The sequence below is a fragment of the Aythya marila genome, assembly GCF_965140915.1.
Source record: "Aythya marila genome assembly, chromosome: Z".
NCBI classification, from domain to species: Eukaryota; Metazoa; Chordata; class Aves; order Anseriformes; family Anatidae; genus Aythya; species Aythya marila.
Genome location: NC_139080.1, coordinates 52980968 through 52994802, shown reverse-complemented (window position 1 = coordinate 52994802; position 13835 = coordinate 52980968). Strand labels below are relative to the sequence as shown.

Genomic DNA, 13835 nt, shown 5'->3' with positions numbered 1-13835 from the left:
ATGTTCCCAGCTTGCATGTTTATCTTGAAGAGCGCTCTATTGCATACAGTCCTCTGAAAATGGTCCTAATCCTCAGTTGTAGTGGTGTGCAGGTAGCATAGCATAAATTATAAAAGCTCTGTTTGAAGAGAAAAAAATATATATTTTTAATTAAAAATATTTTTCCTCTATTTAACTTTCTTGCATTGTCAGATGTTGAAGAGTCTTAATCTGACTGAAAGAGAGGTGGAAATCCATTTAGAATTGCAGGCAAAGCATGTCAAAGCAAAGTAAAGTTTTGATGGGATTTCATTTAAAATGGAGACAAAGCATGGTTTCCAGATGGAAGAACAAACAACACTTGTTAGAGTTTGTGTTGACCATAGGTTGACGATTTCTGTTGCCCAAGCATGAATATCAATCAATGCCTGAGTAATTAGCTATGTGTATAAGGGGAGGTGCCACTAGAGAGACCTAGACACCAGCATCAAAAATGAAGATTAAGGGGTGTAAAGCAATGGAAGAAGATTCAGTGGAGATCCAGAGTACAAGGAAGCAACTGAAAAGGAAAGAGCAAATAGATACTGGCAGCTAGCTTGTGTTGTGCCAACCTCAGGACAGAACAGAGGAGAGCCTAGCGGAGAAGGACACTGATCTAAAGATGTCATTTCTCATCATGTTAGTCTGATGGGTGGTTAAATTGCAAGCTGATAAGTATTTAGTGCCTTTTGAGTTGTCTCCAGTGGCAAATTTCTTACTTAAAATACCTTCCTTAATGCTTTTTTCCTTTTTCTTTCTTTTTTTTTTTTTTTTTTAAATAGAAACTAATGTTTTGGAGTCAAGTAAAGACTACCAACACAGACTAAATTCTTCTGTGTAACTTTTTACCTACATGTTACACCAGGGCCTTCCAAGTTTTTTCGCTGAAGTAAAAATTGTAGTCCAGTTAGTAAATGAAATGGGTTAGTTACAGTAACTGTAACTAGTCAGACAACCTAAATTGCCAGAGCTATTCCAGAGGATGTCCAGTGGCTTTTAAAAATCCTATTAAAAGATTTTGCTTGCAGATGGTTCAGAGCGGATAAAACAAACAAAACAACTCCACGCCACCCTGTCCATCTTTGTGTGCTGCCTCTTTTGTCAAGGGCAACTTACTCTTAGGTGCAGCTAGAGCTGAAATTTTTCTCTACTGTTTATAAAAAAAAAAAAAAAAAAAGTAAATCTCTAAAACATCCGGGGTTCTTGGAGTGGATTGAGGAATATGAAGCTTTACATATTTCATGCAATTCTATTTATGCTAATTAAAACAATATAAATGCCACAATCTAGCTGTAAATGTTAAGTGTGAATAGTATGTTAGTTCTAAGTGGGAACTCTCCAGGATCAGAAGGCAGTTTTACTGAATGAGTGCAGTAGAGTGCATAATGTGACCTTTTAGCACCTCTCGCTAGTGATTACTGAGTAAAATAGGAAGAAGTTTGGCTGTTCAGAACTCGGTGAATTTATGCAACATGAATTAACAATATAAACACATATATCTGCCAGTGGAGCTTCCTTAATATAAGATAGCAAAAATAGGATGGAATTCCCAAATGAAAAGCCAGACTGTTCAAAAACTGCTTCTTGATATATTGTGCATGCAGGATTTCTTCTTTATGATATGCAGTTTGTAGTTTTCTAATGCTATTATTTGTAAAGATTGCTTTGTACTGGTGAATTAACAAAAACAAACAAAAAGTCATGAATACCGAAAAACATTTGCTTGCATCACAAAAGTTACATGCTACAGCTTCTTATTTATTTAGTTAGTTAGTTAAACTCTGCAAAAATACTGGAGATAGAATGGTTGGATGAAATGTCAACAGCATTTGTTTTGATTCAGTATTGATACTTATTGCCCTGTCAACTAAGTCTTGAAGATGCTTCAGAGTCTTGGGAGGAAAAGAAGTCTAAAATTTGAATAGCTTACCCCTTTTAAACCTGTTTCTGATGAGAGCTGTTATATATGCTCCCTTCCTCAGTCTCCTTTTCTTCCAAAGTGGGTGTTTTTCAGGTCTTGATAGAAATGTGTGAACAGTAAGTACTTGAGAATTAACTGAAAAAGATTGTCTGTGCAACTATGTACTTTTAAAAGTAGCTACAATTAATATTACCATTACAATATCCACATTTTAATATGGTGGCTAGTTTTGTGCTACAGTCTGTGTTCATTCTTTTTTTTTTTTTCGTAGAAAAGCTTATTTTCTTGAAGTATTTTTTTAAACTGTATTGCCTAGACAGCAAAATGACTAGTCTTTTTGTCTAGACAGCAAAAAGACTTCATTTTAGTGGTATATACACAACTATTTTACCTCATGAGCAGCAAACAATTTGAATTGCTTACAACTGCCTGTTTATTTGCTGTTTTGCAAAGAATAAACAGCTCTCAACATCATTGAGTGTTTCAACCTTTTAATACAACACTTTCCTTTATGACACCTGGGCAATACTGACTAGGGATTTCTTTGCTGAAGTGTTATACTCAGCTGCCTCTTGACAGATAGAAAAAAATGTTCCTTTAACAGCAATTTATTATATCCATTCTATATGTGTTACACTTGTTAAACCTGCCAGTAGTGTTTTCAAACTTGAGAGTTTTTGAAAAGTTTAACCTTTTCTCCTTCATGGAAATCAAACTGTTGGAAAGTGGGTGTGGAAAACTACAACAGCAGATACCACTGATTCCATGCCATGAGCATCTCTTTCCAGTGAATAAAAAAACACGAGTGAAAGGAACCTGTTTCTTGGATAAAACACTCCAAGTTCCTGGATAAATTACCTGTTTCTTGGGTAAATAATTATTTGTTAGTCTAGCTTCCAATGGAGGTACTTGGTTTGAAGTGTCTTTCATGAGCTTAAACTTTCTCTTAAGTTTTTTGACCAAGCTGCTTCAGGTGTATAAGAGATGAAAGGTAACTCCTGCTATACATTAATGCCCCAGAGAATTATTTTCTGCCCTGTTTCTACTGAGAAGAGGAGACACTTGAACAAACGTCGTTAACTCCATTTCTCTCTTCTCACACAAGAGCTCCAAGCGAGAGTGGAAGCCTCTGGAGGACCACAGCTGCACAGATGTACCATGGCTGCTCTTGTTCATCCTCTTCTGCGTGGGAATGGTGAGTAAAACTCAAAGGATTCAATGAATGTTGTGTAGTTAGTGAGTTTGCATTCATTAGAAAGTGGTTTTAAAACTCTGTATCCAGTAACTTACTTACTGGGTAAGGTGTGCAGGCTATACTGTCATGGGAGCTGTCAGCTGTAGAACAGAAATGGGTCATATGCAGAGGTGAAAAGCCTTTGATAGGGATTCAGAACTTCTTGTTTGTGCCAGTTCTTGCTCCAGTTCCCTTTCCCCTGAAACTCCAGTTTCATTTGTACGTGATTTCCAGCGCTATGAGGTGTCACTTGACTCATGCTCCTTGTAGAACTGGGGATGTCCTGGAAATAATACTTTTGAGCCTGGTAAATAGTTCTGTGAATTACTGTAAGCTTTTTGCTGAGGAAAAAAAGACTGAGTATCCAACAGCTGGCTATTTTCATCTTGGAGGCTTACTAGAAGCACCAAATACTAACAACCATATTTCTAATGGTATGGTGTTTTTATCTGAGTTGTCCTGTGTGTTGAAACCCTCGTCATGCTCAAGACAACTTCACAACTCTGTGCACTTTATATATTAAAAGATAAACAAATCTCCAAGAGCTGCAGGTTACTGAAAATCGTAGTCTCACAGAACAGCTGAAGTTGGAAGGGACCTCTGGAAGTCATCTGGTCCCATCCCCATGCTTAAGCAGGGCCACCTACAACTGGATATACAGGACCATGTCCAGGTGGCACAAGCTGTTTTGATTTCTTTTTATTTTGTGTTGTTTTGTGGACCTACGTATTCTGTTCTTCTTAAGCACAGAATGTCATTGTCTTGCATTGCTGCATTTCATGCAGTAGCCCTTCACCATCTGGAATTTCTGAAGGCTGTCAGCTTTCTCTGTTGCAGTCCCTTAGTCTCTGGTCTTTGGAATTCTTAATCCATTAACAATTTTTTTTTTTATTTTCCTGAAATGTTTGTTATTGGCTGCACTTGAAGTGCAAAGATGACAGTTTTTCTTTAAACTATACAAATTATGTCATCACTGTAACATGTGAACATCTTAAAATCTTTAAAAGCACAGTATTCCCTGACAAACGAGCTAGCAGCTTTTGTTGTGGTTGTTATTTTTCTGCCTGTGTTGTTGATGCTCTCTGGTTACTCAGTCTATACCCACTTGCTCCACCAGTCATAAATTAGCCTGCTGTAGGTTAGTGTCCCAGATTTTCCTGTCTAAGCAATATAGTACGGAGAACAATTATCCAAGTGGGTCAAATAGCCTGTAAGTTAGTGTTCTAGGGGAATGTTCACCTGAAGAGTCAGTTACCATGATGGGCTAGGAGATCATCTTCATGTTACCATGACTTAGATTAGATGTGGGAGGAATTACATAATTTCCCTTACTGTGTGTGTAGGGGAAAAAAATGATGAACCAGCCAAGAGCCTGAGTTTTGTTGCATGTAAAATGCATGCTAGTAAATCCTTTATAGAACAGCAAGAGATTGAGAAAGTTGAGAGAGAATGCTGGAAATCAGCTTTAATTACTATTTGTGATGATAGCCTTTTGCTGACTTTGCCCTTGTTCTCACTTTGAGTATTAAGTCTAAGTGCATTAGTGCATTGGCAAGGGAAGGATAATGACCAGCTTGCTGTTGTCTGGGGTTTCTCTACAATGATAGCCTGTCCATCATAAAGATCACTCTCTTGTATCTTTAGACCTCTAAAACCACCCACATTTTAACTGCTAAATGCAGATTTCATTACCTGTTGTCATCAAGTGTCTATGATCCTGTTGCTCCACACGTCTCAGATGGTTTCTCAAATCTTAGCTTGTCTCATCTGTAAAAACAGTTCATTGGTAGTAGTGGAGCAAACCTATGGTTCACTTCTCCCCTGTCAGTGACATTGCGAGACAGCTCATGATTCGTTTGGAAGCAGTCTCCTGTTCACATCATCACTGCCTTGATCCTGATTTTGCCAGTGTAAACTCTGAACATTCACAGAAAGACCTACCTGATTTGGGGTGTTTCCCCCATTGCCCCATGTGCTGTTTTTCATACTCTTCCACTGTACCTCCTTCTTTCCTGCATTTGAACCTAGCATTTGGAGCAGTTGATGCCTTCACCTGGCCATTCTCTTCTTTTGCTTTAGAGCAAAAAGATTTCCTTAAAATGAACCTATGTCAGATAAACCTTGTCCTTCTAGCTCATCTTGAAAGCACTAGATTTGAAGAAAGAACAAATCTTGAACTAAGAAAATCAGGATAGTCTGGAGTCTTCTAAGATGCATAATAACCCTTGAAAACTCCAGCTCTTTTTTTCACTGGCTGCCCTTGGCCTCCCTTCTGTTTCATGCACCACTTGAAGAGAATATTATGACTCTCACAAAAACAACTACAAGATTTTTAACTCTGCTTGGATAATGTACAGTGTTAGATATTTGAGTCTTCTTTTTGCCTTGCATTTTGTTTTATAATTGCACATTAGTTCTCTGTGGACTCTCCTTGTCTTTCTGTCTTTGATCTGAAAGGGTATTTAAAGAAGCTGTGCTTAGAAACAAATGAATTAAACTCAATTTTTCCAGCTGTCAAAAGAGAATATTACTAAATTGTTTTTTTTTTTTTTCTTTTTTCTTTTTTCCCCCCAGGGTTTTATCTGTGGCTTTTCAATAGCTACAGGAGCAGCTGCAAGACTGCTTTCAGGATATGACAGTTATGGAAATATCTGTGGACAGAAAAATGTCAAGGTGGAGGGAATAGTCAACAGTGGTCTGGACCTCACACAGAAGAAGTGAGTATGTGATTCAGTTGCTTAATTCTGTAAACCAGGAAATGCAAAACCTTTCTTCCTTTGAAAGTGATTTCCAATAAAATGTGAAAGGGGATATCCTTTTTTCCTACTGGTCTTTTTCCACTGTTCTCACTTGGAGAACAACAATCTTTTATAAAATCCATCAAAAGTACTTTGAAAGTGTATGTTGACGGAAGTGTAATGTGAGCATAGTTTATTCACTGAGAAATGTCCTATTCTTAGCATTCAGTTAATGTGGGATATTGTAGCAATCACTAAAGTGTTGTCTTTTTTAGGGTTTTAAGTGTAATATAAGTGTTCTCAAATTTGAGAGTAGGCCTATGATATATATGCGGAAATGGTTTGACTTCTGACATCCTATGATTAATTTCTGCCATTGAGTTTAGGGGAAACTGGGATATATTTGACACATTAAAATGAGACTTTAAAACTTTAAACCTTGGATTCTAAGTAGAATGTATAAAAGGTGCTCGTGGAGAAAGTGCACAAAGATTTTAATCAACACACAACTCCTAGTAAGCAGTATCATGGGGAAACACACTTAAAGGTCAGAACCAACAAAGGTATTCTCTGTCTATTGAGAGGAAAAAACCCTTACTACAGTTGTAGTGCTAGAGCTGAGTAACAAGAATTCTCGAGTGAGGGCTCAAAAACCTAGTGGATGTCTGTTGAGCTCTGCCTGCTCAGAATGCATCTGTACAATATGTGTAATGTTAGAAAGTAAGCTATGCAGTCTAACCTTAGAATAGTGGTACTAATTGTTATAAAAGATGTCTTGTTTACTATTTGATTACATCAAAGAGCTAACAATTATTCAATTTATGAGATTGATATTCTTTTGCTTCACACTTCATTTTCAGATTAGCAGATAATCTTCTATTTGTGGGGATTATTTTGGAAATATTTCTCATATATGCTGAGTTTGAGTTGCCATAATGAAGATTTCTAAATACCTGATTTTACTGGGTCGGGCTGGGATGGAGTTAACTTTTCCTGCAGTGGCCCATACAGTGCTGTGCTCTGCACCCGTAGCTAGAACAGCAGTGGTATCACACCAGTGTGCTGTCTATAACAAAGCAGTGCTGGCACAGCACCAGGACTCCCCTCAACACCCCTAGAACCAGCAGGTTGGGGGTGGGCAAGGGGTTGGGAGGGGACATCACCAGGGCAGCTGACCTAAACCAACCAAAGGGATATTCCATACAGTGTGGTGTCACACTCAGCAATAAAAGGTGGGAAAGTGGAAGGAGAGGGGTGGCTCTCATCGTGAAAATGTCTGTGCTCCCAAGCAACTGCTCCATGCATTTGAGGCCCAGCTTCCTGGGATGTGGCCAAACATTGCTTGTTGATTGGAAGTAGAGAATTTGTTTTTCTTCCCTCTGTGCTTCTGTGTAGCCTTTTTTTTTTTTTTTTTTTTTCCTTCTCTCCCTTTTCTTTTGAGGAGGGGGATTTGAGAGAGCACTTGTGTTGTAGTCCAGCTGCCCAGCTGAGTAAAACCACCATGCTGGTTGAAGGTTTAATGTTGCTAGGTATTTGGTGTGATTTCAGGAAAATTTAAATTAAATAAAACAGCATGAACACTTTTACATATTTATTCTGTCAAAAGAATCATTTCTTAATCTAATTGCAGCTTTTAGGAGGGTTGAAAAGCTTAACAGTTATGCAGAAAAAAATTCCTACTGCACGCAATAAATATTTTAGTGCTTTCTAAAGTCAGGTATATCAGTACAAAATTGTCATTCTTGTGTTGTGAAAGATGATACAAAGTTTAAAATTATCAACATAAACATCTTTATTTTTAGAAAGAAATGATGTCTGTCTTGGTGTGAGAAGGTTGAGAAGCTCAGGCACCCTATTGGAACACACCAAATAATAGTGTAATAGTCTCCCTAGGATATGTACATCACAGAAATTAGGCCATCATGAATACAAACATCTAGCACTGCTAAGTGATTTTCACCTTGTAAAGTCAATGATTGAAAGATCGCAAGTAGAAATTGAGAAAATTTTAAATGCGGTTAACATACAGAGCTTGTTGCTTGTCAAGCCAAAGTCTTAGTAAGGTTCAAAAGTATATTTTTTCCAAAAAGATATATCGTGGCTTGAAGTGTGACTGAAGTGGGTACACTTACATGGGATATCATCATCACTGGTAAGAGTGAGAGAAAATCTTCTAGAAAGGCAGATTATTCTGTAACTGTTCACAGTGAAGACTCTGGTACAGTCAAGGGTACACAGCTTTGGTGGAGGCCAATTCTTATGTAAGCAAGTGATCCTTCCCACTCTCACTCTCGGTGACTTTTTGTTTTTTTTAGCAACTTTTCAGAAGAAACTATCTGCTTTGCATCTGAGTCTAGCAGATGGAGCTCCTGCACTGTCTGAGGTGCAGTTCATTGGAATATTTCATGCTATTTTATAGGAGTACTTTTCAGACATATGTAAAAATAAAGTCTTCTTACTGCTGCTTTCTATTTCAGTTTGTGAAGAGAAGGATGGGCTTTAAGATCCACAAATGTGATTTTTCGAAACATAAAGTTATACTCATTTCATTCTGCTTACAGAGTAATTCTGTCTTCATTTCTGAGTCCAAGGCAGAAAAGCTAAATCATCTGTAAAAACAGCATTTCATTCCTTGTAAATGACAGCAACCCATAAAGACTGTAATGAGGAAGTGAAATGTGGTCTGCATGGATATGAAAATCTGGATGGTAAGGGTAAGGAGCAAGAGTCCTCACAATAGTATGATCTGATCAGTGTACATCAGTTATGCTGACACCAGTGAGGCGTAATGTTGGGAAGGAGGTTTTTGCAACATGATCTTGTCAACAAAGAGTGAATCAAGCATCTCTTTATTTTAGAAAGAAAATACAGCTCTAATAGACTGTGCTCAAGGGTAAGACACAGGATGATAGACCAGCATTAGTTTAATGACTTCTTATCAAACCTGCCTGCTTTAAATAAGCTTCTTGCTTTTTCAGGTTTTGGCAGTTGTGATGGGGTTAAAAATGTCCATAAATGATGTCCATAGTAGCCAAATATTCAGTTTTATTTTTGGTCATTTAGTATTTTGCTGCTTGGGCAGAATCCAGTTAGTGCTGTTCCTCTGAGTACAAGAAGATGTTCATATGCTGCTGCGAAGAACAGTTAGGGTGGTTTTCTGCCTTAATAAATGCCTTTGACTCAGGAAAAGGGTTGATTTTTAGCTAGTAAGAAAGCTCAGATAGAGCTTGCAGCATGCATGATGCATGCAGAGAATTTGGTTGAAAGAAACTGTATATGCCCTACATGTCATTTGTTTAGATTGGTTGTGATCATTTAATTCATTTCTCCATTATAGCAATAAGATGCTTGTAAATCACAGTAAATGGTTGTTCTGTAAAGTACTCATTTGCGTATAAAGAGATGCCCTGAGAGCTGACAGAAAATCAATGACACAAATTGTATGTAGAAAGTACTTGAAGGTAAGATAGGCTTATGTGGTGGTTTTACCCTTCTGGGCAGCCAAAATCCCACTCCAACTGCTCCCTCACTCTTCCACCTCAATGAAGAAGAGGGAGAAGATACAATGGGAAGGGCTCAAGGGTTGAGGTGAGGACAGGGAGATCACTCACCTGTTATCATCACGGGCAAAACAGACTCAGCACAGGAAGATTATTGTAATTTATTACCCGTCACTAGCAGAATAGAACAGTGAGAAACTAAAAGCAAACTCGAAACACCTTCTTCACATCCATCCTCATCTGCCTTCTCTCTCCAAGAGGTGCAGAGGAACAGGGCATGGGGGCTGCAGTCAGTCCCTGACGCTTCATCTCCGCCACCCCTTCATGGTCACTTTCTGTCCTAGCTCCAACGTGGGGTCCCTCCCACGGGATGTCGTCCTTCCCCAACTGAGCCTGCGGGCGCTGCCCACAGGCAGCAGCTCCTCAAGCACTGCTCCCACACGGCTCCGTCCGACAGGGTCCATCCATCCATCCCCCAGGAGCAAACTGCTCCAGCACGGGTGGGCGGCAGCTCCCCCCAGACCCCCTGCTCCTGCGTGGGCTCCTCTCCACAGGCTGCAGCTCCGGCCCGGGGCCTGCTCCTGCGGGGGCTCTCCATGGGCCGCAGCCTCCTCCAGGCCACATCCACCTGCTCCACCGGGGGCTCCTCCACCCATGGGGGGGCTGCAGCGTGGAGATCTGCTCCATGTGGGACCCATGGGCTGCAGGGGGACAGCCTGCTCCACCAGGGGCCTCTCCCTGCACAGCCCGCAGGGGAACTGCTGCTGCCCTGTGCCTGCAGCACCTCCTGCCCTCCTGCGGCACTCACCTGGGGGCTGCAGGGCTGCTTCTCTCACACTTTCACAATCCTCTCTCCCAGCTGCTATTGCACAGCAGTATTTTCCCCCCTTCCTTAAATCTGCTCTCCAGAAGCCCACCCAGCATGACTCCCTGGCTCAGCTCTGGCCAGCAGCAGGTCCCTTTTGGAGCCGTCTGGAGCTGGCTCTGCTCTGACATGGGGCAGCTGCTGGGCTCTGCTCAGAGAGGCCACTCCTGCAGCCCCCTGCTACTATGCCCTGTAAACCCAATACAGCTTGTTTGTATAATTTGACACAGTACTTAAAATAAACTGTTCATGGTTCCAGAATCAAGGTGAAGTGTATGAAGTTATGATGCTTTATCTTCCTCTTTTTACTTGGGAAGAAGAGATTGTCCTATTACCTATTTGTGACTATGAAAAATACAGCACTTATCTAATAAACTACAAGTCAGGAGTCAAAACTGTTGATGCTGTTTCTAACTTCTGATCATTTTGAAATTATATTTTGAATTACTTCCCTAGAAGTCTGGAATTTTCTTTTAGATGTCTTAAAAAAAAAAATAAAAAAAAGCTACATTGAAATACAAACTCAAAACATGAGAACAAGAAGAAGTCTATATATATACATGTGCATTTTTTGATACATTTTGAAAAAATATGGAGAAGTTCATTTTTAATTTCCTGCCTCAGAATGAACAACTTGATACTGATGCTATTTTCACATATCATGACTTTTGAAAAGTTACACAAATTTTTTCCTTCTTTCTCTGTATGTATAGGAATTATTTTAATTTCTAGTTTTTATTACAGCTACGAGTGTAGATATGTTACAAATTACATGCAGTTATTTTTACCTCAAGTAACTTTTCATCATGCCTTGTTTCAGAGACAAACATTTCCAAAAAGTAGATTAAGGTACAACATAAAGATGCTTTTTTAGGCTCTAAATCTGACATACATATTTCCTACGGCAAACAGATTTTTATTTCTAGGGCTGAAGCATATTCTAAAAATCTAATTACTTTAGTCTTTGTATTGCTGATCTAAGTTACTTTCTTATCGTTGACTTTGAAGAAATTGCAGCACAATATATGAACAAAACCTGCATTGACATGGTTTGGAATTTTCTGCAATAAAATCAATTGTTTTCAATAAATCTTAGCTTTAAAAAGCAAACATTTTCCCCTGTAATGCTGGTGCCTGGCATTTCAATTCTTGTTTTACCTGTTAGAATTCGAAAACATCTTGCATCAGATTTCTTGAACCGTGGATTGAAGCCACAGATTCATAGCTCGGAGTTTGATTTGCAGCTGCCTTGTTTTGGTCAGAGCCATCTCTGAACTGCACTGTGTGGTGTTTGAATTATATGTATCTGTTTAAGGGTATGCCAACACAGCATGCTTCTGTCCAAATGGGATATGGCCCTGTAGTTGCATCATATTTCTCAATTGTCAGTCTTGACTTAAAATTGTAGTCTTCATTTTACAGAGTACTCCACTTTCTTCCAGCCATTAAGATTATAGTTTGGTCTTTGACTTGAAATGAATGTAGAAGTGGGCTGTACTCCAGCCTGTGAATGCCAGAATTGGTTTTCCTGGGCTTTTCTCAGCAATATGTGTTCAGGGATGCTAGGACTGGCCTCCTGCCCAGGGAATTGAGGTCTCTGCCCAGGCTGAGGGATGCAGACGGACAGACATGCCCAGAGGTAACTGCAGGACATATGGCACATAGGCACAGCCTCAGCACACAGACACAGCCCTGTCCCCTCTTGCCCTCGTGCTGCTGGAGCCAGCCAGCCTGTTGCAGGCCCATACACAACACCCCTGGGTCCCCAGCACACACACATGGTGCTGCTGGCACCAAACTGATCTGTGCTGGTCCCCCATCAACTGTTGTCTGGCAGCAGACTTGAACGTTGCATAGAGTGAGATTGTGCTGAGAGACGTCAAAGCAAGTGGTTTAATGAGGAGCTGGGACAGGCTGCAGTGGTCAGGCTCATTCAGAGAAGCTTTAATGACCAGCCCCGGCTTACATGCAACTAGCCCCTTGTGTATCCTCCCATCCCTGTATATCTCATCAGCTAGAGTAGCCCCACTGACCTTCTGCAGCGTCCTGGACCATCAGGTTTGCATATCAGTTGAGAAGTCCCGTTTTGCCTGCAGCTTCATGTCTGTGTGTTTGTTTCCCCTCCCTTATCACAATTTGATGAGGTCCTTAATAATGCAGTCTCACTGCAAAATAAGTGTTCTTTGCGTATCCTTACTGGTTAGTGCAATGACCAGTTTTGTTCTTGTCACTGTCTCCCTCATCATTTGTCATGCTTTATTCTTACATGTTCTTGCTGATGGCTGCTTTGATCAGATGCTCTCTCTCCACATACCCTTAGAGAATGGAAGAACATCTGCAGGGACTTGCCTTCAAGAAGAGGAGGCTGTAAAAGGAGTGTCCAGTTAAAACCACTATTGTTTGTCTTAGTATCACTTAGAAGGTGTTTTCTTTGAAATAAAGGGAAAGTGTGGAATTCATGGCTTGTTGCTCACACCCAGTTAGTTACCTTGGAGATAAGGCAGAGGTTTTTGTGTGTGCTTACTTCCTAGATTTTCATGGTCTATGGAGTTCTGAGGTGTGTAGAATGTATTCAGTAAAAAAAATAAAAAATAAAAAAATCACAGAAATAGGGACAAAGAAAAGGAATGTTTTAAGAATCCAAGTGGTGCATTACTGCGGTACACTTCATATAGATGAAAGTTTTGATGGAGTTTCAGGAGGTAAGACAAGAAGTCTTTTGAAGCTAAGGACTGAAAAAGTGTGCTAAGTAGTAATAATTATCATACACTGCGATTAGGCAATAGAAACTTCCCTTTCTTTTCCCTGTGTGAGAAAGTTAGACAGCAATTGGCACGTAGATTGAAAGTGTTCAGGCAGGATCTTAACTCTAGCCATTACACATGTGGCCAACTTATATGAAGTAAACTTTTTTTTTTTTCTTTTCCTGGTATCTGCACAATGATTTTTGAACCAGCTTTGTCCCAGTTGTTTAAAAAAAAAAAAAAAAGATAGTTTGACATTTATGCATGGCCTGTGAGATCTGTTATCAAAAATATCACTTTAGAAGTATTGTCTCTAAAGTGTGTAGTATCAAACGTGTTGGGACATTGCCTTTTCCTTTGTAACGCTCTGTCATAGCACATCCTTCTTAAAAGTTCCAGTTCAAGTAATCAAGTAAAACACCAATCTCTTTGAAAGTTGTATTTATTTCTGATAGTGTGCTTGTAAAAGAGTCTTCTTATAGTGTACTATGTAACTTAGTGTACTTATAACTATGTATAACTATATGGTAGTTTAAAAAAATATTCCCGGATCAGAAGGGATTTTTACTGATTATAAGTTGAATTTCCCCTGTGTGAACTGCAAAAAAAGAAATGCTATTTTACATGGTAGTTTTGTTTTGTTTTCCAATTTTGGTGTGAGATGATATGAAGAGAGTATTTCAATGTGTAGTGTGTCAGCAGAGTTACAGGAATTTGAAGCACTCGTTCAACTTTCACAGAAGATTCTGTGTCTGCATTATACCATGAATGGACAATACAGTAGGGCAGTGTTTGCAATGTGATGTGTGTAGTCA

General features: G+C 39.5%; 1 protein-coding gene across 2 annotated transcripts in view; it reads left to right on the top strand.

Annotated features, from left to right (window-relative positions):
• Positions 1 to 13835, top strand: part of SLC44A1 (solute carrier family 44 member 1) — a 67449-nt gene that overhangs the window by 13908 nt on the left and 39706 nt on the right. For both annotated transcript variants that reach the window (XM_082783365.1, XM_082783364.1), the window contains exons 2-3: positions 3045 to 3134; positions 5748 to 5890. In XM_082783365.1, coding sequence (XP_082639491.1) covers positions 3045 to 3134; positions 5748 to 5890 — 233 coding nt within the window. The remainder of the gene's footprint in view (positions 1 to 3044; positions 3135 to 5747; positions 5891 to 13835) is intronic.